Source organism: Octopus bimaculoides, chromosome 11 (assembly GCF_046866305.1).
Source record: "Octopus bimaculoides isolate indiv1 chromosome 11, ASM4686630v1, whole genome shotgun sequence".
Classification (NCBI taxonomy): domain Eukaryota; kingdom Metazoa; phylum Mollusca; class Cephalopoda; order Octopoda; family Octopodidae; genus Octopus; species Octopus bimaculoides.
Genome location: NC_142938.1, coordinates 23,647,920 through 23,675,799, shown reverse-complemented (window position 1 = coordinate 23,675,799; position 27,880 = coordinate 23,647,920). Strand labels below are relative to the sequence as shown.

Sequence of the window (27,880 nt, the reverse complement as noted above, 5' to 3'; positions counted from 1 at the left end):
TAGAAAGAGAAATTATTACAGTTGTAAAAATTAGAAAAATGATACTTTCTTACAAATACATGAGACAAAGAAAAATACTATTGCTATTAATATTCTAATAACTGAATGAAAAGTTTAAATTTTAAAATTTAAACTTTCAGTCAATGCAATTTTGCTAACCACAGACCAGAAAAAATTATCAATTTTAATCTTTTTTCAACAATAACAACATATAAAATTTCATATATTTAAACAGACATACTATTGCCCAAATCAAATTTTTTTACTCTATTTAATAAAAAAAAAAAACGAATTTAAATATAATTACCATGCATGAATTCAAACAGCTTATTAACCACTGTTTTTAAAAATTTCCAGTGTGCTCGAAGGAATCGGGGGTACTGTCCAACAACATACATGATATTCGATGCAATAATGGCTTTATTGTCTTTGCCTCGTTTTTGTTCACACAATCCCAAGAGATCCTACAGCCACAAGAACAGGAGTCAGATAATTGCAAACAACTAAATACATAAATATATTAATCATTAGAGGACCAATTACAAATAACAAAGACTAACCTTGATTACAGTAACCAAAAACCGTTTCTCATCATCCTCATACATAGCACCACTAATTGAACCAATAGCCCAACAAAGCTGTAATAAAAAAACATTTATTTAATATTCATAAATATACAAAACACAGGTAGAGTATTGATATGAGGAATAAGTAGAGAAAGACTACTGAGTGTGTAAAAGGGAGAAAGAGGAGAGCATATCATGCACAGAAGACAAATCTTATACACAGAAATATAAGAAATGTATTCAAATATGAATTAGATGCAATGCTAGTGTTGTAAACATTTTCAACCACACATACTCAATGATGTGCTTTGCTTGTTTGCCGGTCAGCTGCGATTTACCATGGTGAGGATGACTCCCTCAAACTGCCGGGTGTCAAAACACTTGAAAGTCATAAACACCCAGCACTTTGAGGGAGTCATCCCCACCACACCAAATCACAGTCTACAGGCAAACAAGCAAAGCACATACACTGAGCATATGTGATCGATAGTGTATATAAGAAATATAATCTTCAATTAAGGTTCTATTCCTTGAATAAAATATAACTACATCAATAAAAACATCACATTAAGTAACTAACCGTATTTAAATTTTTCCATGACCACTCTGAGCCATTTACTTGATTGTGAAGCTTGTCAGTCATTATATTCTCTGTATCCACATAATCTAAATGAGTGAGGTAAACTGAAGAAGAAAAAAAATCATAATAGCATAGAAAAATTAAAAGTGAACTGCATCTATCTATTAAAATCTCTTTGATCATGAATGACCATGGGATTGCACTTAAAAAGTTCCCCTCCAAAGCACAAGTCTCGGCAAGGTTGTTTATGGAAGACCAGCAGTCACCCATGCATGCCAGCCTCTCCTCTCCATGACACTGATGTTATCCAAGGGAAAGGCAAAGGGGCCGATACAGCTTGGCACCGGTGATGTCACAACTCATTCCTACAGCTGAGTGAACTGGAGCAACATGAGATAGTGTCTTGCTCAAGAACACAACACAGCCTGGTCCGAGAATCAAACTCACTACCTCATGATTGTAAGCCCGATGCTCTAACTACTAAGCCATGTGCCTTTCTTTCTATCTATCTATCTATATATCACCCTTGTTTTATATTTGCTTTCCATGCCAACATGGTACACACACACGAAATTGTTGAAACAAGAATTTTATTGTGAGATGTTATCTTATAAGGAAAAGAAAAGCAAAGTTAACATAAGAGGTGTAACCTGGCTGGAACTAAATATCACAAAGCACTTTCATTTGAACAACTAATTCTGGCATATCTTGCCTCTATACACAGAAATTTCTCTCACTCACACTCACAAGCATATATATACAAACAATGTGACCAAACACAGAACCATATTGTTGTAAAGCAAACTTTTTAACCATAATTCATTTGTAACAAATTAAAATGGCCCAACTACAGACAATGAAACTATTGTTGCAAAAAATACAATCAGTAAACTGATATTGAATTGATAAAAATGAGTGATTAATCATTAACCCTTTACCATTCATATTACTCTGTTAAATATAATCCTTATTTATTCCCATTCATTATCATCATCATTTAACGTCCATTTTCCATGCTGGCAGGAGTTGGACAGTTTTACGTGGAGCTGGCTAGCAGGAAGTTGTCCAGACTCCAACTGTCTGTTGTGGCATGGTTTCTATGGTTGGATTCCCACTGTTTTGAATTAATCGTGCATTATCTATTTGCAATTGAGATTTTGATGATGTACTTGTTTATTTTTAGTACGACATTATAGGGAAGGTGTGAGAAGCTGAACATGGTCAGTCTGTACATAAAACACACATAATACTTGAGCCAGATATGGCTGGTTTAAATGCTAAAGGGTTAAACAAATATATTTAAATGTTAATTATAAATAAAGTGGAAATATAAAAAGATAACACAAAATAAAAAAGAAATATTGTTTCCACACATTGATTACAAGACTACAAATTTGCAGTTAAGAGGATATAATTGATTGAAAATATCCATTACACGATTGGTATTTTACTTTAAAGATTAAAAACCAAAAATCTTATTCGTATTCAAGCCTCAGAATACTAAGTGACGAAACTAAACATGCAAAATATTAGCTGAATACATTTCTGCTACTCCACTTATTTCCAAGTTGTGTAAATAATATAATATAAGTAAAATCAAGATATATCACTAAATAAAAAATATCCTTTAATAGCCACAACCAACAAAGTAAAAAACAATATCTCACTTTCATAAAACAAAGTACTTACCTAATGTCTCCCTCATATTCTTGTATAGATTGATGGAGTCGGTGTCCTTCATAAACTCACGAACAACTTCACCCTGTTCATTTTCTACAACAAGCACTTCTTCTGGTTTTGCCATTCGAGAAATCATGACAGCTCGTACCTTAAAATAATAACATAAAACAGCTAAATCCAATGAGTTAATGATCTAGGTAATTGGGATATCTTAATTGAAGATGAATTCTCATACAGATTTCTTAAATGCTGTTCATAGTGTCAACACTGGAACAGCCCTGGGCAACTTTCTGCTAATGTGTATATCACTGTAACACCACTCACATATATATTTCTAGTAGTACTGATTCTATTTGTTCTGATAGACTTGAGCCTAAGTTCGAATCACACTTACTTGTCAAGTACGTCAGCAAAACTGATCTGTGATCTCTAGTTTTCATGACTTTAAATTGCAATGGAATTTTGCCAGTCAGAAAGCCTAACAAAAGCTGTTAGGTTTTTTTTTTTGGGAGGGGGGGGGGGGGTCCTACATCGCAGAGATGCACACATGTGTGCAGTGAATTACTTTAATTTAATTCCTAGTTAGTTGTAGCTTATTTTACTTCAATCGTATACAAAAGCATAAACACAACTATCAAAATTCAATAGTGATGACTGCTTGTTAAACAGCTAACTCTGGTTAGAAAAGAATTAAAACCTCTCCAAGTGAAGCTAAAATACTAATGTGGTGATGGATTGGTTTTATAATATTTCAAAGAAAAACAATAACTTACTCGGGAGAGCACTGACATATAGAATTGTCTCCTAATGGGTATTTCACCATGAGATCGACCAAACATCAATGGTGTTGAACCTGCTGAAAATGGACTTTCGCGATACAAATCAGCTGCCAAAGAATTCCAATATTCCAGGCATACTTTGAATACTTCCACTTCATCCACTTCAGAAATTCGAATCAAGTAATGATGAGCCTACAAATTAAACAGTTAAATTTACATTGCAACAAGCAAAATCAATATCAAACAGAATATCCCAACATTATTTAGCCACTTTCAGTCTGATTTCCAAATAAATTATCATTATCATTATATTAACATCCATTTTTCTATGCTTGCATGGGTTAGACAGAATTTGTTGAGACATATTTTCTAATGTCAGACACCTTTCCTGTCATTAACTTTCATCTGTTTTCAAACATGTCTAAAGACTGGCAATGAATAACACTGCTTGTATGATGGTGACATACATTTTACAGTTATCATACACTGTCAAGGTAAGGAGAAACTAACACACACACACACACACAACAGGCTTCCTTCAGTTTCTGTCAACCAAATCTATTTACAATGCTTTGGTCAGTCAGGTGCACAGTAGAAGACTCTTGTCCAAAGTGCCATGCAGTGGGACTGAACCCAAAACCATGTGAATAGAAAATAAACTTAACAGACATGTTATTGATATTAAGTTATATGCATGTGTAAAAAGCCAATTTCGAGACCAGTATATTTCATTAATCATTAGTTAGTTTGAAATGTAAAAATTAAATGATTTTTGATAAAATTATACAAATCAAAGACTATGATTCTTTGAAAGAGTACAGTTTTAATTCTTATCGAAATAGAAATTCATTCAAATTCTATTTGTCAGAGAAGATAAGAGGTTTACAAAAAAAGCAGGATATATCAACTAGTATCATCTATGTAAATCTAAACACAAGATGAACTAAATGTGCTTAAAGATATGTTCCATATATATAAATTCTCAACGTCATGAATATATAAAATAAAAGACTTAAGTATAAATTATACAGCAAAATAATTTTTACTCACTTGTATCAAAAGATTGTGATACTCATTCTTACGTTCTATGAGTAGAACATGTTCTTTTAGGAAGGTGCACAAAAATAAACTAAGATTTTGAATGAAATTTTGTTCATCATCAGTCCCTTTCCTATAAGCATCTTTGATAACTGTGTCTAAGGGCAACATCTGCAAAATATAATACACTTTACTTAAGCACAGAAATTTAATTATAAACTCTAGACACTTATATTTTGGCAAATATAAGTTAAAATAAATGAAATCAAAAGATCTGGTTCTTAAGTATATTATAAGATTTAAGAGTGAATAATATAAAGACTTAAATAAATAACTTGTAAAATACCTGTTTTAACTGTTCCATGGTTATTGTAAATAGCTGTGTAACTTGATCATCATATTGGGAAACTTGTACAGCAGCTAGAGAACACAAAATTTATTTTTAAATTACCAATGTTCACATAGATATTGGTAACCTTTTAGCATCTTGATGTCAATACACATGAAGAATCTGAATTGTAGTTTGGTTAAATTCAAATTCTATATTAAAACATGTAATTTAAGTGTGGGTCAATCTCTCAGTAAAATGTTTTCCACACTTTGTTACATAAGAGTTCATAATTCAAAACTCACATCACAAACATTATGCTAAAGTTTACTGCTTGATTTAAAGCAACATGGTTGTACTCTGGATATAAATCTGATAATTTAACATATTTTAAGTATTATCTAATTTGTACAGAACTTCTGGTTTTACAAAAAAGCAATTCAAATTCTTACAAAAGAGTATTTCAGGAATAAGTAGAGATATAGGAGGTGAACATACCTATTTCTGTAAGACACTTCAGAGTTACATTTCGGAACATTGGTACATTCAAGAACTATATTTAAAAAAAAAAATATTTAAAATATAACAATGAGTGTTCAATAAATTAATGGAATAAATAATATTCTCTCTTCTTCTTGGCATTTCCTCATTGTCAGACGTTTCCAAAGTTTTGTTTTCAATGTCTCCATTTCCATAAATCTGCTTCCCAAGGTTTGAAATGAATCAGTAATTACAAAATCTGAATAGATGAGTCTAGTCCCAGAAGTCAATGACAAGCTCTTTCCTTGCTTAGGTTACTGAACATGATCTATAGTAACAGCTGTTTCTCTGTACAGCTACATATTCCTAGTTGTTAGGCTAGATGTCAAGTAAGGCATCAATATTTCAGGTGTCCAGCATATTGGAATGTAAATAATTATAAGAAATAAAACCTCTTCCCAACTCTATTAATTAATGTATTAGTCAGGAAATCATTTAGTGTTTGAAGTTGGTAACAAACACTAGAACACCTCGAGGACATTTCAAACTCATTTCAACACACATAGTCAAAGTACAAGACAAATGAAATTTGACACTTTTCTATTTACAAATAGAAATGCTGATAGGACAATGCATTAGGTTACTTAAAGGTCAAGATAATGAACAACTCACTAAAGTTTAATAACATTAACCCTTTAACATTCAGATTTTTCTTTCAAATGTGAAGCTTATTTATTCACATTAGTTTGAATTATCTTGTATGCATTATCGCATAGCTTTGAGAGTTCAATGATGTGATTGTTGCATTTTTAGAATGACAATGTAGGGTAGGTGTGAGAGATCAGATCTGGATGGTTTTAACATAAAACAAATAAAATATATTTGGGCCAGATATGGCCGGTTTAATTGTTGAAATGTTTTAAAATGATAACATTCATAATGTGCCTTATGAGAGAGGAGGAAAAGCAACACCAATGACTGTTGGCTTGCCCAGGCAGTTAGGAATAAGGTGGTTATGTTTGGTTCTAAATTCTGTAGTTTGATGCCTATAGGGAAAATGTAGATTGAGGAAGAATTTCAGAAAACAGCAACTTCAAGAGAAATGAATAGCTACGTAATTAGTGTGTGGTTTGTAGGGGTAAGAAACAAGAATAATGAAAGAAAAGATATGTGGGATGGGTTAATAGTGGTGTGCAGCTTCTTGGAACAAAAGACATTTTAACAGTTAAGAGGCAAAGAGAAACAGATTATCAAGACTGAAGTACATACTGGTACTGAAGAGGAAGCTTAGTTCCCGAGGTGTGTGTGTGTGCACGCACGTGTATGGTCATATATATATATAAGGGCTTCATGGAAGCAATGACATATGACCGAGACCTTTCGCAATATGCCATGCTTGAGAAGAAGACCCAATGTAAAATTGTAGTCATGTAAAATTGTAGTCATGGTGGATACTGGTATCATGCAACTGGCACATAAAAAGCACCCATTACACTCTCGGAGTAGAAACCATGCCAAATATTAAGCTCTAGAAACCATGCCAAATCAGACCGGAGTCTGGTGCAGCCCCTCAGCTTTCCAGCCCTGGTCAGTATGGACAATTGATGGTGATGATGTCACTGCAATAGGTCATCAGAGATTGAGAACAAGCATTTGTAATGGCTTTCATGGTTTAGTTGTGTTGTTCATGCATCTGAAAGTTGCAGGGCATGATTTTTTTTCTTTGAAATGTATTGCTTTTTTGGTGACAAGGAGCAAAACAAGATTCAAAGTTTGTTTCACAATTATTTACAAGAAAGAAAAGAAAAAAATGCACTTACTTTACAGATTAATGTAGTAATGAGTTTAGTTTCGAAGATGTATCCTAAGGGAATCCAGTTTAGAAACCTCAGCAGTGTTTCAAGATTGGAGCCAACTAAGGGAGCATTTTGTGAATTATCCTATTTTGGAAAAGGATTAAATAACATAAACATACAATTTATTCAAACAATTCATATACAAATATTCAAATTTCTAGAACCATCTTATGCTAGTGTGTAAAATAAATGTAAAATTACAGTAACAGCGTATAAAAATTGAGTAAATTCTTCCAAGCTTTAAACGATTTTAAAATATGAAAGATGAAATTATAAACTAAACACGATAATGGTTCAACTGAGATTATTGATTATCAGTTCAACTAGATTATTCAGTGGTAGATGTCTATAAAATTACCTGCATTTGTTTATAAAACAAATGTTTATAATATAGAACAATTCTGTTGGCAATGACTTGAAAAAAAGATATTAATTGTATATTTAAAAAAGAAAAATCACAACACATACCATCACAAACTGACAGAGTTGAAAGATCTGTGAAAATTCACTACACATACTGTCCTTGAGATGTTTAGCCTTTGCTTGGGTCATTTGACCACTGGAAAAGTCAAATACCTCTTCACTGAAAAAAAAAACACAAGTTTATACAAGCATACTAGCCATGCCATGATTAAACTTTCTTTTTGGTCTCAGACAATATAACCATCCTTTAATATAGTAGGGCCTGATTTGAGGGAATGCTATTTCTAGCATGTTAAGTGGCCATATGAAAGGCCCCTTCATTGGTGTGACAAACAGACTGTAGAAAACAATATAAGACGTTAAATCATAAAATAATATGATTAAGCTAAAAAAGAGGACAAGAAAAAAGTAAATAGTAAACAATACTAACCTCAATAATTTCAAAATAGTCATATTATTTTGGCACAATGACTCATTTGTCTTGCTGGCACCAACAATATCACTAATGAAAGATGGCCAGTTCCTTGGCCATTCATATTTTAAAATCTAGTAAAATAAATAACAAAAATATTTTTTTAAAATTATAAACTGATACTGATTATAAAATTATTAGAAATTTATATAAACACACACACACAAATACTTTGTATTAACTATATAATTAATTTGCTTCTGAATCAATTATATTTAAGTATTAATTATATAATTAATGCTTAATTATATAATTAATAAGTCATAACATCTCTTAAACTGCCTCAGAAATTCTTATATAAATGCAAATAAAACTTTTAAATATTTCATGTGAACAATATTAATTTGATTAAATTAGGAAATAATTTTCACAGTTGTTAATTTGCCCCACCTAATGTGGGGACACCTGACAACACTTTCAACTGACTCACCTGAACTAAAATCATGTTTAATTTTCCCAAATACACTTTTTCTTTCTCCAAAAGTTGCTGCTCAGATGAGGTCTTGATAATTAAACCAACAATGTACTTTTTAATACCTAAATAAAAACAAACAAATCATATTAAATCCTCATCTAATTATTTTCATTCAAAAAGTATAATCTGTCTGACAAAAAGAGAAATTTTTGTAATCTTTCCATGCTTATGAACAGCACCCATCACTTTTTTTACTTTTTTCTCTTTAACTCCTTATGAAAAACAGAAAAACCCAAAATACAGCAAACATCAGTAATCATCAAGCAATCTCAACATCCTTCTCTCATAAGTCTCTAATGAGAGATACAGTTTTATTTATCTAATTAGTCAGGAGAGGCAGTGCTCATAACCTACTGATAAGAGTTCATTCTGAACCTCTCTAAGGTCTGCAAAAAAAAAATATGAGTGCTGAAGACATTTGAAGGAGTTGCAATTCTAGGGAGAAGTTAGGCAGTGTTTAAGATTTGAGGTGAGATACAGTTAAAACTGAACAGAGAGTATATGTATTTAGTTAGCTAAGAGAAGCAAAAAAATCACTATAGTAATGATAAAAGAGGCAAAAAAAAGAAACAGGATCTCATACTAATTAAGTGGATAATTAAGATATCGTCATCATAATAAAGGGGTTTAATGTCCAAGTCGAGAAATACTGGAACAAATTCATTGGTATCAAAAGAAGACTATAACCATGGCTTAAAGAACAAGGGTATCATATTCCTGACAGTGCAAATAAATTGAATATATATTAAACAATTCACATGAAACCAGATTGTCAGGGAGTTACTTGTCCAACAGGTGAGATAAAGAACCAAATCAATTTTTTCAGCTGGGTGGAGGGGAAAAACTAGACAAATAGTCATGAATTCAAACAGCTAGTAACTAATGAGATAAAGCTAAAAACAAAGAGTACTTTAAAGAGGAAAAAAAAACAGAAAAAGAAGTAAAAGCTGAAAACTGTTCCTGTAAAGGCTGGTTTCACAAAAGATTGGAAATAGGCATAAGGTTGAGGAGAAATATACTGAAAAGCTATAAATCTGCTCTGATTAAAATTATTGGTTGCAGGAAAATAAAAGATCTTCAGTAAAAAGCCTCTAGAGAGTCACTTAACCTACTAGAAATAGCAATAAAATATCTCTCAAATTACACTCCACGGACTTAAAATATTGTAAGACAACTTGGACAATGAAGCTCTTGATATACAGACAGTACAGTGGTGACTGGAATGCCTTTGATTACAGGTCTGCGCAATCATGATTGACTTGGGGCTAAACAACAGATATACTAAATATAGCAAGTGTAGAACATGCCTTGACTGTTACACTACCATACTGAAACATGACATAACCAATATAGTGAATGAGTGGATTTCTCTTCACTCAAGAAGGGCTAACTCAATAAATGTATTTGGTAAGATATAAAAGCATTTCATCATAATAACTAACATAGTTAAATATATAGTTTACATTTACTTCTTTACCTAATCTGTATACAAAATTACATTTTGTAATTTCCTTGAAATTACTAAAATGAAGTAACATTATCATTAAATGTCTACATCATTATTTCTAAAAAAAAAAAATCTATAAAATGCAATAAGTGTCATCTTTACCATGGTCATCATCATCATTTAAGCATCTTCAAGTTTTGTGAAATGATTCCCATATTATTAAATTCCAAAAAAAGTAAAACTCCAAAATGAAAAATAATTAGAAATTTAGGTACATGGTTAATCATTGAAGAATAAGCTTATAGTTGATTGCACTAAACAAAATGTTTCCTGCTAATTATTTCATTTCTTCAAGAGGGAAAAAAGTGAAGTCAACCACAAGATTTTAAACTCAAAACCATGAATGTTAATACTTCAAAAAATGCAATTAAGTTCAAAATGTTTCAGTCATCTCCACTACCAGAACATGGAGAATAAAAATTAAAATAGTATAACATTATTTTAAAATGCAGTATGCTAACCCTTTTTTTACCATATTTTTCTTACGTTAAGTTTGCAAATAAGAAAAAATAAAGTAAAATATCTTAGACTTCAACCTGTTGTTTGCAACAGAAATTCATCATCATCATCATCATCATCATCGTTTAACGTCCGCTTTCCATGCTAGCATGGGTTGGACGATTTGACTGAGGACTGGTGAAACCGGATGGCAACACCAGGCTCCAGTCTGATTTGGCAGAGTTTCTACAGCTGGATGCCCTTCCTAACGCCAACCACTCAGAGAGTGTAGTGGGTGCTTTTACGTGTCACCCGCACGAAAACGGCCACGCTCGAAATGGTGTCTTTTATGTGCCACCCGCACAAGCCAGTCCAGGGGCACTGGCAACGATCTCGCTCGAAAATCCTACAGGAGCCAGTCAGGCGGTACTGGCAACGGCCACGCTCAAAATGGTGCATCTCATGTGCCACCCGCACAAGAACCAGTCCAGGGGCACTGGCAACGATCTTACTTGGCTTGCCGGGTCTTCTCACGCACAGCCCATTTCCAAAGGTCTCGGTCCGTAGTCATCGCCTCGGTGAGGCCCAATGTACGAAGGTCTTGCCTCACCACCTCAGCCCAGGTCTTCCTGGGCCTACCTCTTCCACGGGTTCCCTCAACTGTTAGGGTGTGGCACTTTTTCACGCAGCTATCCTCCTCCATTCTCACCACATGTCCATACCAGCGCAATCGTCTCTCTTGCACGCCACAACTGATGCTTCTAATGTTCAGCTTTTCTCTCAAGATACTTACACTCTGACGGGTATTCACATTGACATTACACATCCAACGGAGCATACTGGCTTCATTCCTTGCGAGCTTACGTATGTCCTCAGCAGTTACAGCCCATGTTTCACTGCCATGTAGCATGGTTGTTCGTACGCATGCGTCATACAGTCTGCCTTTTACTCTGAGTGAGAGTCCCTTTGTCGCCAGCAGGGGTAAGAGCTCTCTAAACTTTGCCCAGGCTATTCTTATTCTAGCAGCTACACTTTCAGCGCACCCACCCCACTACTAACTTGGTCGCCCAGATAGCGGAAGCTATCGACTACCTCTAGTTTTTCACCCTGGAATGAGATAGAAGTTGTTTCCTGTTTGTTTGCAGTCTTTATTGCACCTGAACATCTGCCACAAACAAAAACTAACTTGCTAGTTAACCTGCCTTTGATGTTGCTGCACCTCTTATGTGTCCATAGCTTGCACCGGGTACATCTTATAGAGTTACTACCTACTCCTTTTCTACATACTGAGCAGGGCCATCTACCTGAACAAGAAATTTTAACTTAGTTTAAAACTGGAAGTTTGTACTCTAGAATCAAGGATAGCCTTAGGCATGTTGGTATCAAAATGGATAAAGTAGTGTGTCATAATTTCAAGAACACTATTTTTGCACTATACATAGAATTTTAAAATTAAAACAACAATGAAGCAAACAGGTATGTATCATCATTATCATCATTTAACCCTTTAGCATTTAAACTGGCCATATCCAGCCTAATATTCTCCCTGTTTTATGTTTAAACCAGCTAGATCTGGCCTCTCATACCTACCCGACAATATCATTCTAAAAGTATACAATCACATAATCATATTCTCAAAGCTACTAGATAATGCATGATTAATACAAAACAATGTGAATAAATAAGCATTACATTCGAAAGAATAATTTGAATGCTAACAGGTTAAAGTCCATGATCCATGCTGGCATGTACATGGTAATAAACATGGCAGCCAAACCTCACTGAAAGCCAAAGTTGAATTGCTAAGACATGTATTAATACAGATAGGATGGTGGTTGTTATGTATAGGAATCTAACCAAGCAATATCCTTCAAACACTAAACATGGCAGCACAAATTATTCAGAGAATGAAAGCTATTCAAAACTGTAGATTCTATTATCTACAGTAAAATAAATCTCTATAACAGAAAAAGACTACAACCTCTTAACTTTTGATTGTTACAACCAAACTATCAGTTAATTTAATCAAGCCTTTTGTTTTTCAGACACGTCTTTTACATGGGCCTATTTCACAGATTCAAAGTCTATTAAATCATCTGAATTTTAATAGCAAAGAATTTACAATTTTTAATCAGTTTTTAAACATAAATAGATACTGAAACCAAAATACTAAAATATAATTGCTATTTTAATATTTGTAAATAGCGATAGGCAAGGGTATGTGGTTAAGAAGTTCACTTTGCAACCATACTGTTTCAGGTTCAGTCTTGATGAGCAGCACTTTGGTAAGCGTTTTCTACCACAGCAGAAGGCCGACAAATGTTTTGTGAGTGAATTTCATAGTCAAAATGAAGTGTCAGCACATGAACAAAACCGTAATGTTGTTGGCATTACTTGTTGACATTATAAACAGTTGTTCTCCACTTCCGAAATGTGGAATAAAAACTCCCTTACTTGATAAAAGGAGAGAACATCTGGCCATAAAATTCTGCTTCAAATAACTCCCTGCCTAACCTTTGCTAGAATGATAAAACAGATGTTAAACAAATGAACAAAGGATCATTAAATTTTATTTATGTATAAGAGGGCAAAGTAAACAGTTGTGATACACTTTCCTCAAATGAAATAATAACAGCTGAGAAAAACAAGCCACATATTCATCAAGAACTTATTGTCCCATCCACTACAGTGCCACAACAAATAAATGGCAGATGGAATTAATATATCAGCTAGATTTTCATCCAAGATCCTCAAATAAATATCAAATATTTGCCTAAAGATATTTAACTAAAAATGAACATTTAATTTTCAGATGTGGAATTTTTAACACTTATTAATAGTTATTCTACCAATTCTAAAAGTTTAGTATGGTAATTATGTAATAAAATGTAATAAAATGCTGAATCACACAGAAATACAGAGTTAAAAGCCTGCTAGTTAAGAACAAAGGTTAATACATGCCTTCTTTTTTCTCTTTTTAACTATTGTTACCATATTTCTGTTGCAATACATTGTTTCTGTTCCAATTCATTTTGAAAATAGCAAAGAATTTAGTAAAACAACAATGTCATTATTAAGCTGGTGTTTGGAACATAAATTACCATGAAATTTTGGTGGAAGGCTTTAATTTAGAACCACTTCAAACAGTTGAGAATGTACAACCACGAGCAGTTTCAGGCAATCTGGTATCAAAAGAGTTAAACACTAAAATTTCATACATGATTAGTTCAAAATTTCAACTATCATAAAATACTGTAATGAAAAGGGACAAAATATTTTTTACATGAACACCTGGGCTATAACAAAATCAGACTACCATGTAAGCATACAAGAATATGCTATCAACAAATTTTGGTATGTCTGTGAGTCTAACACTCCGACTTAGTCTGCCAGTTAAAGAAAGGTTTGTATACTCAAAAAGGGGATCCCCAAAGAGCATTAATATCAATTGTTAATAAAGTTCTGTTGACCTATGAGCAGTTAGAATAAAGACTGATGCAGGGGGAAAGTGTTGTGGTAGAGAGTGAAGAGAATTCTTTAGCTCCTTCTCAGACTGCACAAACAGTGAATCAATAGAAAATGACACTTTCTAAACACCCAGCTGTGTAGAGGAAAAAAAGGAATGAAGGGAAATAAAGCAGAGAAGGAACCACCTTTAGGTTTGCCAGAGAAAAAAAAACAAACCTTTCTGGTGCCAGTGGACAATAGACTAGAGAAAATATAAGATAGAGAAGACCGTTTATTTAGTTTTGCTAGGAACAAAACCTCTCTAGTACCAGTGTTATAAAATACACCCACTTTCTTTCGTTGGTGAAAAGAAGCATATCCAGTTGTAGAAACCAAAACAAAATTGGGAAGTATACACAAGGAACTGTTAAGAACTGACTCAAACCATAACAACCTGTTCAGTTTATGGCAGCATGGAAAGTAGACAGATGATGATGATGATGATGATATTGTTTTATTTAACTGAAAGTGAAGAATTTTTAGTCGTGATATACAAGATTAGCCTTTTGATGACAATTTTTCACATTTAAATTACAGAATTCTTTAATTAGTTCATCATCATCATCATCATCATTTAACACTCATTTTTCATACTGGTATAGAGTGGACATTTCAACAGGATCTGACATGTCAGAAGACTGTGTTGAGCTCCAATGTCTGTTTTGGCATAGCTTCTACAGCTGGACACTCTTCCTAGAGCTAACCATTTTACAGTGTGCTGAGTGCTTTTTTCATGGCAGTCAGAATAAAAATAGTATAGGAAACACTTCTTGTGCTCTTTCAACTTTTTCAAATGGTTGTTAGCTTTAAGCTAACATTTTACACACAGAATAACTAGTCTTGAAATTTACAGAAACTTTGAAGTGTTATAGATTTTTCTTTCCATTACAACACTTTTGATACATGCGAACAAATTTAAACCAAAACATCTATGCAAATTTCTCAGATAGTGTCTAAATAATCAATATTTTTTTTTACCTACAAATTAAATTTTATTTACATTTCATTTAGTATCAAACTAGATATTATTTAGACACGTCTGTTTAGAGTTTAACACTAAATAAAATTCTAATGATTCAGATCCATACTTAGAAAAAAAATAGTTAATCACAGTACACTTTGCAAAATGATTGGCATGAGAAAGGGCATCTGGCTGTAGAAATAATGCCAAAACTAGGACAGTGGAGCAAGTAATGGTTATCTGACCCAATAGATCCAGTCAAAACATCTAACAGATGCTATCATGGAAAGCAAATGTAAAATGATGGTGGTTTAATTTTGAAGAAATGAAAAAAAAGTACCTTCAACATTTTGATACCAACCCACCAAAGACCACCTAGTTTTTTAAACAAATTACCTGTTTTAAAGTGATCTAAATTAAAATTTTCTGTCAAAATTTCATGTTAATTCATTTCCAAAACACCATCTTAAAGACAAAATTATTTTACCAAATTCTTCATTATTTTCAAAATTAATTGAAACAAAGGCAATGTATTTCAGGAATATGGTAACAAAAGAGTTAACAATTAACTTTAAAAAAAAACCCACCTACAGTCTTCCCAATAACAGAATTAGCTACAAAGAAATTGATAGAGATGATAAGTGCTTCACAAATGTAAGTTCAAATAAAAGTAAGGGGTTTCACTCAACCAGGTAAATACTCATATCTTACAAAATTAAGTTTAGTTGGAAAAAAAAAAAAAGAAATGTCTCGTTGGGGAAATAACAAGAATCAGTTTCAAATTTTCAAAAGTACATGTAAATACGAAATGAGAAGTTGCAAGTTACCTTCACATTGTGGTCGTGGAAGTACTTTCCACCTGGTTTTAATAACATTCTCTAATATTTGTAGGGCATAATATTTAGTTTGTTGATTGCTAGAATATTCCAAGATAGTATCCACACGAGTCCATGCATCAGGATGTTCTTTAAGAGTTGTTAAGACTTCTTGGGCCATGCGTTGCTAAAATATAAAAGTTACATCAATCACAATTAATTATAAAGTATTTGAGGGAAAGTGGGGAAATATATATGTATATTGTTTTTAAACACAGCACATCCATAAGAGATTTTATCTCAGATGAAAACAATAGTAACACACCTGTTAACAGTGAATATACATTAAGCATAATACATAGATGACTATTTTAATTGACTACTGTTTCAATTGCATGAACTGGACACGTATGTATGTGTCTCATTTTTATATGTTCTACCATGCTGGCACAGGTTCAACACAGGTGGATGCCCTTCTTGTCACTAACCCTTCACAGTTTTTCAATTTAGATATCTTTGAAGGTGTAAGGCCAGTGGGTGGTTTATTGACAAGGGAAATGACAATAATATCACTGCTTCTAGTTAAGTGATCCTCACAATGTACAGTTATAAACAAACACACACACACACACAAAACAGGCTTCTTTCAGTTTCTGTCTGCCAAAATCCACTCACAAAGTTTTGGTTGGCTTAGGGCAATAGTTGAAGACTCTTGCCCAAGGTTCCATATAACCATGTACTGAACCCAAAATCACAAGCCATATGGTTTGGAAGTGAACTTCTCAGCCACACAACCATGCATGCACCTATGTATTTATATATGCATGAGGGTGCACTACTTAGTGGTTAGTGCTGCACTCATAATCATGAGATGGTGGGTTCAGTGTATAGTACTCTTGAGCAAAACACTTCATCTCACATCACTCTGCAACTACTTCAACATCTGACATGTAGCACACCATTCACCTGTACAGGCAATATTGATTTGATGGAGGGAGTAAGTTTATATGCAGCACAAACATTTGATCACTATAATCAAACCATTTGTGCAGGTTGTTCAGCAAGAAATTGCAAAACTGTCTTTCTTAGACTGAGAGATTATCATTAATTAAATGTGTGAATGCTTCCATTATGTGTCCTCACATAAGTGTTGAGTAAAAAGCAGTGATAATATGCTGGCATTCCTTGTCAATAAACCACCCACTTGCTCTGCAACATCCCTTATTGAAAAACAAAGAAGGGTTAGCAACAAGAAGGACATTTGTCTCTAAAACAATGTCTCAAAGTGTATTCATCCAACCCATGCTAGCACAGAAAAAGATGTAAGATGAATGTGTACATGTGTGTATACATATTATACACACACACACATATACATATTAGTTTCAATTAGATTTTGTTAAATTCAAATTTCAGTTACATGGAATTTTTCTAACACCCAGCATTGAATAAAAAGTGCTACATGCATTTGTGAGTAATATATATGTGTATTTTCTGTTTTTACTACTATGATGAGCTGACAATTGAAAAACACATGAAATATCAAAATATTTATCCAAATAAATTTTTGAGTAAAAAGTTTTGTTTTTTTATTTTCTGAAACATCAGAATAAAAAGCAAAGTTGACTCCAATATGATTTGGACTCGGAATGCAAAGGAACATAACTAAATATTGCAAGGTGTTTTCTCCAGTACCCTACCAATTTTACAATTCACCATCTTAAATAAATAATAATTGTTTCTGATTTACTATCCACCCTAGTATTTGACAGACATTTTATTTATTTTGACCCAAAAGAATGAAAAGCAAACTTGACCTCAGTAAGATTTGGACTCAAAAAGGGCCAGAACTACAGCAAGGCTTTTTTTTTCTTCTAATGTGATAACCAAATTCACACTATTTCTAAGTTGGAAACAAAACTACAAATTTTGGAAGAGTATAGTTGATTCACATATGGCTACAAGTTTTGAAAGGGGAAGTAGAGTCAACTGAGACAAGACCACATAGTCTGTGGGGAGGTATAATCAATTGATGCAAAACTTTGGAGAAAGTTTTGGAGAAAGGCACAGCTGATTGGCATAAGGCTTCAAGTGTTGGAGGATGTACAGTCAACTGACTCTGACTCAAAACCACAAGTTTAGGGGCAGGTACTGTTGATTAACACAAGTTCATGTATTGGTGGGATGATACAACAGATGGGTACAGGGTTATAAGTTTCAGGTGGGGAGGATACAAAGCCACAAGTCTAAGGGAAGGTACATACATATTGGCAGAAGGAAGAAATTTGGGCATGGGTAAAGTTGAATGACACAAGGCCAGAATTTTTTTTTTTTTTTTGTAGGGTACAGTTGACGGGCACAATGTTGGAAGCGAGTTCAGTTGATAAAAAAAAAGTACGAGTGGTACTTATTTTTTTCAACCATGGAAAAAACAAATGTTTGTTAAATAAGTATGAGTAAATGTTAATGAATTCATTGATTTTCTTCCATAAAATATTTTGAAAACAAATATGAAAATGAATTCTTTATTTACTCACAAATGAATCTTTATGTCAAAACTTGCTTTAACTACACATTTTATTGGACTTTAACTGATGTATAACATCTTCAGAGATTGTTTTAGTACTGTCAATATATAGGTATCATTATCTTTTCTCAACTTATTAAATGAAGTATAATTAATAGTATTAATTCACTTTTCAGAAGAAAATATAATTCATCATCATCATCATTTAACATCCATTTTCTATGCTGCACCAGGCTCCAATTGTCTGTTTTGTCATGGTTTTCATGGCTGGATGTCCTTCCTAGTGGCAACCACTTTACAGAGTGTACTGGGTGCTATTTATGTGCAACCAGCATGAGCTTTTTATGTGGTACCAGCAAATATAACTGTAAAATACATATTTTTGTATTTGTCCTATATGCATCATTTCCATAATGGTAGTTCAATAAATAGATATTTGCATAAAAAGTAAGCAATAACCTCTCAGTCTTTACAGACTGGTTGTTCTTGTTTAGCTTAGGTCAGCTTTTGGCTGGGCAGACCTATAATCAAATGAAGGTAAGCAAATGTAAATACGAGTTGCAAACCATGACTAAAGAAATAACAAAGTAATGACATATTTCTTTACATCATCATTACTGTTTTAATGTCCACTTTTCCATGCTTGCATGAATCAGACAGAATTCATTGAGGCAGATTTTCTACAACTGAACGCCTTTCCTGTCACCAATTCTCACCTGCTTTCAAGCAAGATATTTTCCCATGGTCAGACATGTTTTGTACAGAAGACTGGGGAAAAACAACATCATTTGTATGATTGAAATGCTCAAATACAACCATCATGTTATGTCAAAACACACACACACTCACATTATAACAGGCTTCTTTCAGTCTTCACCTACCAAATTCACTCACAATACTTTGGTTAGCCTGAAACTATAGCAGAAGATACCTGTCCATGAAGGTTCCATGCAGCAGGACTAAACCCAAAAATATTGGGAAGCAAACTTTTCAACCACAAGACATGCCTCACCAAAACAATTTTCCAGAAGAAAAAAGCTTGTTCAAGTATTTGTTAAACTGCTACATTGGACAGCTCAACAAATTCATATTTCACTCAGCTGGAAGCAGTTTACACTTAACTACTTTTGCTTTAGCTAAAATGTCTGGGATAAAAAGTAATGGTAAAAAGGTTCATAAGAAGTTTCAAGAAGTTTCTTTAAAATAAGCTACCATATTTTCTGAAAATTGCTTTACTCTATGAAACACTCACTAACACAAGTTTGACATATACTCTGTCCATCATTTCTTTATATCAACATCTACTGGATAAGCTACAATCATAGTAAATGTCTCTCTACATAGCTATATGCCTCTCAAGATAGCCATATCATAGTAAACACCTTTCTTGATAGCCACAATCATAGTAAATGCCCTCCTGGATAGCTAGTCACAGTAAATACCTTTTTGGATAGCTACAATCATTTCCAGTAAATGTTAAGTGTTTATTTTATCAACAATAACAAAATAAAAAGCAACCTAGGATTTGAACTCACAATGTAAAGAGATGTAACAGAATACTAAAAGACTTCTTTTTTTCTTTACTTGTTGAGTTTGGACAAGGCAGTGCCCATGATCTTTGCAGACCCTCAAGACTAGTGAGCTTGAGTCTGAGATTGTATCATCTTCACCATTTAATCATCTTAAATTTAAGTAATATTTCAAAACAAAAACACTCACCTGTGGCCCTTCTCCCGTGTACATACATGCTACGATATTATCCAAAAGGTTGATATCAAGTTTCTGATTAAAATCTAAAAGTTTAGCAGCTTCTTCTGCCAAGTTATTCATTATGATAGGTGGCATTCTGTCACTCAGTCATCAGTAGAGCCTGCAACAGAAACCATTTTTTAAAAAAATTAATAATAAACATTATAAACAACAATATATACAACTCTAAATATCTTCTTTTCTACAAAGTTATATAACACAAGTGAAAATAGGAATGGTTAAATGTACAAATTAATGGCATTTGTCATGGTAACTGAAATTTATTTTAAATTTTTACAAAGTCCAATGATTTACATAAATATTTAAATCACTAACATATAGGGAAATATATACAAAAGAGATATGTGTGAGTAATGAATGCAGAGTGAAAAAAAAACAAAAAATGTAGAAATTAACCCTATTACAGACATTCCCAAGGATTACATTTGTTGTTGTTTGGCCCCAGGTTAACAAGATTTTTCAGGTCATTGTGTGTCTAGGAAAATTATCCAATCTACCTTTTGTGTATTAATGACAAAATATCTGAAGACATGGGATCTTAAAAACAGACGAGATGACATAGAATTCACAGAAATAAATATTAGAATAAGTTTTCAAATTACTTTTAATGCCACTTGAGAGATGGACTAGTCGTTAAAATCAAGTTCTCAGAAAACAATCTACAGACATAATTAAAATAAACTGAACTCTTAATACATAGAATATTTCAAATCAAGTTCAACTGAATAACACTTTATTGGTATTGTAAATACATTATCAAACTGTCATATCTGACATCAACTTTCCAAATAGTTTATAATTAAAATGCATGTGCTCACATTATATGCCTGGTTTTCGTGAGAGTTATAACAAATTTGAATTATTTACTTCTGGATTGTCAAAGCAAATCATTTCCATAACCACTAAACCTTTTTGGCTAGACAAACTGAGACAATGACAAGAGTGATAGAACCACTTTTAGGCTAAGTGGTTGAGCACCAAACTACAGGAAATGTAAATGAAGCACATATTTAAGGATATTGACCGTTCTCTCTACGTGTAAACATTTTAAATCAGTTTTATCCAGCTAAAGCTAGGTGGATAAAAAAAAAACTCAGGTTTTAATCGAATACTATATTAAATTAAGGCATTTAACTTTATTATTCTTTTACATCCGCACACCACTTTTTATCAAGAAGCATGAAAATATTCAATTCACCTCTAGTTCAGGCAAACCAAGTTTTAAAAGTTACAAAGCTAAAAATAATAAACATGATTGTTTATGGACTGAACGACAATTCTAATATGAAAGAAACGAGTAAAAAGTAATCTAAGAATTGTTGTGTTGAATGTTTATTTCACCTTACAAAATTATTCGTAAATGTTGAAGAAAGTGCGGCATGTTTTCGAGGAAATGGGAAATGTATAAAGTGTTCCAAGAAATACCGAAACGAAAAGCAAATGTCATTCACCGACATTTTAAAAGGAAAAACATTTAGAAGGTAAATTATAAGTAATAAATTACAAGATGTAATGATGCTACAAGAGTCAGTAGATATCTGGAAAAGATGCAAATTTCCGAGCTGTCAACTTCACTTCGTCGTTAGAGAAATTTGAAAAATGTACGATTGAAATATCTCGAATACCACAGACATAGTTTTAAATTATGTGATTCCATAAACATTCGATACCGCATGTGGATTTCATCATCTGAATCAACGAATTCTGACTTAAGCAACCCCATTGCTCCTGATAAGGAAATCTACATACAATTTTCAGAATTTTGCAAATTTGTATTCCACAAAGGGGAATTCATATGATTATCCAAGAAATTTTTTCCTAATATTTTTAAACCCCTCCACCCACCTCCTTAAATCCTAAAAGTTCCACTCTTTTTCGAATTTTGTTTTTAAATCAGATTTTAAAAATAAGGACTGTCCGAATTTTTTGCTTAAATACTTGCAATGGACCATCCTTGGGTGCAGCACTATTCCATTAAATGTGTTTATAGGAAGAAAAATATTGAAAAACATCAATACATGTCATAGTAACAGAAACGAGGAAGTTCAGGTGGCTGTAGAATTCCCGTGTGTAGAACACAAATTCGCAAAAATTTTCTAAAAATTCCAAAAAAATAATAAGTTATGAGAGGTTATGCTTAAACCAGAATTCCGCCCTTTCAAGTTACAATTACTTTTACTCGTAACATGGTTTTACACACCTTGCCTATCTCTAAAGTAACGTTTTATTTTTTGTAAATTGTTTCTAGTTTTCGTTTACATCACATCTTAAAATTAATGTTTGTTTTTTAAAATTTTATTTCTAATTAAATACTTAAAAGCTATCTAAATATTTTATGTTCTTGGGGAGATTTCATTTCCCTTAAAATGAAAGTTAACAATGTTTGGTTTTTCGTTTCGGTATTTCACGCAACCTATGATTTTCCTCGAAAATACGCGTGCTTCTTTCTTACTAAATTATTTATTTCTACTGCTAAAAGTTTGCTTGCGAAAGATGAAAAAACATTAGCCATCCAGAATTATCTAAGAAATGATCAAATACGAAGAAATATGTACACAAAAGTGTCGTTTTCTTCTGTTGTGATCACCATCTGAGTTGCCGTTTAAGAAGGCGCCAAATTTTGAAAGAAAAGAAAAGGGAGAGGAAGAGGCAGAGCATAGAGAGTAGAAGGCTAAGAGTCGTTGAGAAATACATTGTATGGGAACCACTGATCCACGTCAACATCAACACCTTGAGGGAAGCAAGTAATTATTAATTTTTGGCAAAATGAAAAATCTTTTCCTTCTAAAGTATATATGGATCAAAGATTTCATATTTTTCGCCAGTGTAGCTACATAAAATACACGTAATCCCAATTTACGCCATTCTCTGTGTGTGTGTATACATACATATATATATATATATATATATATATATATATATATATATATACGCGCGCACACACATATACCGAAAGTATGCACAAAAGATTCTGCGTGCATATATATATTTATATAATTGGTATGTTGCCTAACATTCCATTGTATTTTTTGCACGAAACTTATTGGTAAGAGCAGCAGTGATGGATACTTAATATAATTCGGAATATATATATATACAGATGTATACTATCAATATTATAAATTTTCAAATTTTCCTTTTTTATGTAACATAAATGTGTTTATAAGGGGAAAATAGTGAAAAATATCAATCCATATTTGAGTGAGAAAAACATGAGGGCGGTCTTGCAATGTGCTAGAAACAACAGCCAAACTTCCCTTAAATCACACACTTTTTCCTCGCTCCCTTCCCCAAAATTTTGCCTACAAATTTCTTTGTAATCGTGATTTACACAGTTTCAAAGGTATTTGTATAAAATTTCATCAAAAAATACCTATTTTCCTGAAAGTTATGAGGCGAGGATGGGTCGTGTGCATTTTCCGAAACTCCTCTCCTCAACTCCTCCGAAAAAGTTTTCCAGCAAATCTTTACAAATACTCAATCTACAAGGATCTAAGCGATTATTTCTTCAAAGTTTCCTTAAAAAGTATCAATTTTTATGGAAGTTATGAGGCAACAAGGTCGGAGGTTATACATCTGTAGTTACGTCATGTCTTGTACTATAGCCTCGGGCTGACCGAGCCTAGTGAGTGGATTTGGTAGACAGAAACTGTAAGAAGCCCGTCGCCTGTGTGTGTGTGTGTTTCATCTCCCATCATTGCTTGACATTACATCCTCGAAATTTAACGGTTAGGCAAATGTTGACGACAGTACAAATAAGTCCTGGGGGTCGATTTATTCCACTAAAAGCGGTGCTCCTGCATGACCGCAGTCAAATTATTGAAATATGTAAAAGAATAAAAGAAAGGAACCCATTGTCTTATGCGCGCGACGAGATGGATAGTATATGCGTGTTCCCTGATTGTAATTTCAGCCAGTTCAAATATGTATGAATGCCTGGTAGTCATTCATATATATATATATATATGTATATATATCCCTATTTTGGTGCTATTCACCTCGAATAAGCACCGCATCCTCATTACACGACGGCTCGTTATAGCAGTGAGCGTGTTACCTAGAAGGCCTATGGTCCGCATTGGTAACTAACATGAACTCTGGAGAGTCAGCTATTTCTGAGGCATATTTAAAACTGCGAACATCTCCTGGACCTGATGTATTAAGGCTAGGTCGGTCCCAGATAAGAAGGACTGCCGTCTGGCGGCCTGGTTTGCGTAATCGCCAACAAAGTAAAGTTGTAGAAACTGAGACGAGGCAGTATCGATTGGCTGAAGAGAACCAAGCCTGTGATATATTTGCCCCTGAACTTTAAAGGGTGGCATGAATTGTCCTTCTCTAATGATGTTAGCCCCGAATGAAGTAACTTGGGAGGTGCAAATGCGCTTAAGAAATTCGGTAGAGAAAGGCGAAGCACCAGTCAAAAGGTCAACCAAAAGACCGGGGGGAATCTTCTAATGGAGGTATTTTAATCTTGCCATTTGAGCAGCACGTGCCTGTGGTTTCCCTGGGCCACATTTTGGCCTGACAAAAATCGTAGATCCTACTCATTGCACCAGTTGTAATGTCCGATCTGCTGCTGTAGTTGCAACTGGGACCGTAAGTGAAAGCTGTTAATGACCAAAACTTACTTGAGGGCCGTTGAAGTCCTAGCCTGTCAGCTGCAAATGTTATTCCTCTGCCGTTTACCCGAACATTTTTTCGAAATCAATTTATACTTCAAACTTCCCCAGACACATAAGCAATGTGTGTGTGAAGTTTATATTTATTTGTTTCAGCGTTTTACTGGATAGATTGTGAAAAATAACAAAAATGGTTCAAATACCAAGAAACAAGCATAACCAATTTCATTTTTACCAAATGATTTGGCGGGAATGGGTTATTTCCCTTGGTAGTTTAGAAATAATTACGCCCACCGTTCAACCCTGCCCAAATGTTATTCCTCTCCGTTTACCCGAACATTTATTCGAAATCAATTTATACTTAAAACCTCCCAAGACACATAAGCAATGTGCGTGTGAAGTTTTAAGAAAAATCGGTCAAGCCGTTTTGGCGCAAAACAAGTACATACCGACAAACACACACACATTTTCAGTTTTAATATGTAAGTGTGTGTGAATATATATATAGATAGATAGATAGATAGATAGATGTGTGTATTTTTCCCTGGTTTTAAACAATTTAATTTAGATTGGTTGATTCTCTCAATTTCGTTCCCTTATGATAAAAGCAAGGAATTCTGTCTTCTCCGTAATTCTGAACTATTTTTTATTCTTTTTTTCTAGAAATCCCCTTGTAAACACGGTTACAGAGCGTGCTTACTGATGTAAACATTGGCAGAAACACACCTTTAGTTCATATAAGTGATATCTGTCATTATATATAATTTAAACATTGATTTTCTTCTTACATTTCACTTTCACTAGATATATTTTTTCCCAAAACTTTAGGGTTTTATTTAATTTGCATATCGTTCTATACTTCTCATTTATATGGCTTATGATTGTTTCTTTACCCCTCCTCTTTCTATGGGCTACCTTACTTTCTTTTAAAACAATCTTAATAACGTGCAGTTCATAACTTTACATATCCATCATATTCTGTTAAAATGTCTTATTGACGAGTTTTATTTCTTCATTTCCCTGAAAAGAAGATTACATTGTTTTACACTGTTTTATTCCTTTGGAATAATACCAATGATATCTTCAAAACATGTGTCGGAAACAAGAGAATTTGAATAACAACTGCGTTTAACTCCATATATTTATTAATATATATGTATATATATATGTGTGTGTGTGTGTGTGTATGTATATATATGTATATATACATATATATACGCGTATAAATAAAATATACATATAAATATACATATATATATGTATGTATATATATATATATATATATATATATATATATATATACATATATCGTTGCCACTTAAATGTGGCTAACCTTAAGGGTGGATGCCACTGTAGCTGGTAGCCCCAGGAGGATACCTCCTCCAGCTGGATATTGACACACTTTCTGTGCCCTATCAGTATTTGCAAAGGGAAGCCATCCTTCTTGTCTTCAACCCAACATGATACACACGGACCTGAGTTTCTGGATGTTGACCCATCATCAGCATGTGACAATCACCAGTTTTCTCTTCATTATTGGCATAAAGCCATATATACAGACGGGACAATACAAAGACAAACATGGGGTACATAAAATGATTACGGATGAATTATGAGTTGTGAAAATATATGATGATGAAATGGCTTCCCACCCCACAAAGTGGAAAGTACCATTTTACTGTTTCAACAGTTCAATTTGTCTCAATAAGATCCCATAAGCATTTTAAAATTTGCTAAGATTATATCTGTGAAGTTTATATCCTCCCAGAAATAATCTAAATCTGCAAAGTCTACCATGGATGGCAACTCATCAGATCGAGCCTTAATTGGTGTGTTATTCATATCATCTCCGAATCTTTCCTTCAGTTTCACCGCTCTTCTGTCGTTCAGCAATACTGCTTTCGAGTTCTTGTTATTCTCCCTGTCTTCCAATCTTACTCTTATTATTCACTTCACTTTTGTTAGTTGTTTCTCTATTTCAACGCTTTTTGAGTACACGACTATCCTTCTTTCATTCATTTTCTATTTTGACTTTTTCTGCCGCTTTTCTCTTCTTCTTTGGAGGCGATTCACCATTTCCTTTCTTTTCAACCTCAGTGACTACTACTTCCTTCTCTGTTACTTCGTTCACTTCTTCTTCCTGACACTCCTCCACCACTTGTTCTTGCTTCTGGGGGCACTTTGCCTTTATGTGCCCCCTTACACTGCTTCCATAACATATAGGCGGTCTACCCTCCACCATTATTCTCAACCTGGTTTCATCAGGTAAGACCACCTCTTCCGCAATTTTGTGGAGGTCCAGTAGGGTGATATGAAACATGACTTCTAGGCCATACCCCCACCAGTTGACTTCCGCTGTCTTCGACATCTTTAAAATTTCTGCTTTTTATTCAGAGCTGTATAGTATGCCACATTCCAGGGAGAAAAACTAGAAGTAGTTGATAGCTTCCGCTACCTAGGTGACCAAGTTTGTAGCAGGGGAGGGTGCGCTGAAAGCGTAGCTGCTAGAATAAGAATAGGCTGGGCAAAGTTTAGAGAGCTCTTACCTCTGCTGGTGACAAAGGGCCTCTCACTCAGAGTAAAAGGCAGACTGTATGAGGCATGTGGACAAACAGCCATGCTACATCGCAGTGACACATGGGCCGTGACTGCTGATGACATGCGTAAGCTCGCAAGAAACAAAGCCAGTATGCTCCGATGGATGTGTAATGTCAGTGTGCATACTCGACAGAGTGTAAGTACCTTGAGAGAAAAGTTAGACTAAGAAGCATCAGTTGTGAGCAAAAGAGACGACTGCGCTGGTATGGACATGTGGCAAAAATGGATGAGGATAGCTGTGTGAAAAAGTGTCACACCCCAGCAGGTGAAGGAACCAGTGGAAGAGGTAGACCCAGGAAAACCTGGGACGAGGTGGTGAAACAAGACCTTCGAACTTTAGGCCTCACCGAGGCAATGACCAGTGACTGGGACCTTTGCAGTACATGAGAAGACCCGGCAAGCCAAGTGAGAGCATAAGTTGTGACCTCTGCCAGAAGTGTGGCCAGCTCACTTATTCATAT

The 27,880-nt window shown here is 33.9% G+C and overlaps 1 protein-coding gene across 3 annotated transcripts in view; it reads right to left on the bottom strand.

The window, feature by feature from the left end:
* The window catches only part of LOC106877761 (exportin-1), a 46,711-nt gene that overhangs the window by 14,869 nt on the left and 3,962 nt on the right, over positions 1-27,880 (bottom strand). The window contains exons 1-15 of one of the 3 annotated variants that reach the window (XM_089359663.1): positions 24,831-25,066; positions 20,152-20,302; positions 15,918-16,092; positions 8,633-8,739; positions 8,161-8,276; positions 7,776-7,890; positions 7,272-7,391; positions 5,470-5,524; positions 4,990-5,063; positions 4,656-4,814; positions 3,600-3,797; positions 2,836-2,974; positions 1,147-1,250; positions 561-638; positions 308-464 (exon numbers count right to left, since the gene is read on the bottom strand). In XM_089359663.1, coding sequence (XP_089215789.1) covers positions 308-464; positions 561-638; positions 1,147-1,250; positions 2,836-2,974; positions 3,600-3,797; positions 4,656-4,814; positions 4,990-5,063; positions 5,470-5,524; positions 7,272-7,391; positions 7,776-7,890; positions 8,161-8,276; positions 8,633-8,739; positions 15,918-16,092; positions 20,152-20,277 — 1,723 coding nt within the window. In that variant the 5' untranslated portion in view covers positions 20,278-20,302; positions 24,831-25,066. Of the gene's footprint in view, positions 1-307; positions 465-560; positions 639-1,146; positions 1,251-2,835; positions 2,975-3,599; positions 3,798-4,655; positions 4,815-4,989; positions 5,064-5,469; positions 5,525-7,271; positions 7,392-7,775; positions 7,891-8,160; positions 8,277-8,632; positions 8,740-15,917; positions 16,093-20,151; positions 20,303-20,804; positions 21,399-24,830; positions 25,067-27,880 lie in introns of those variants that run through there. The other 2 variants (XM_089359662.1, XM_089359661.1) reach the window with 2 other exon arrangements.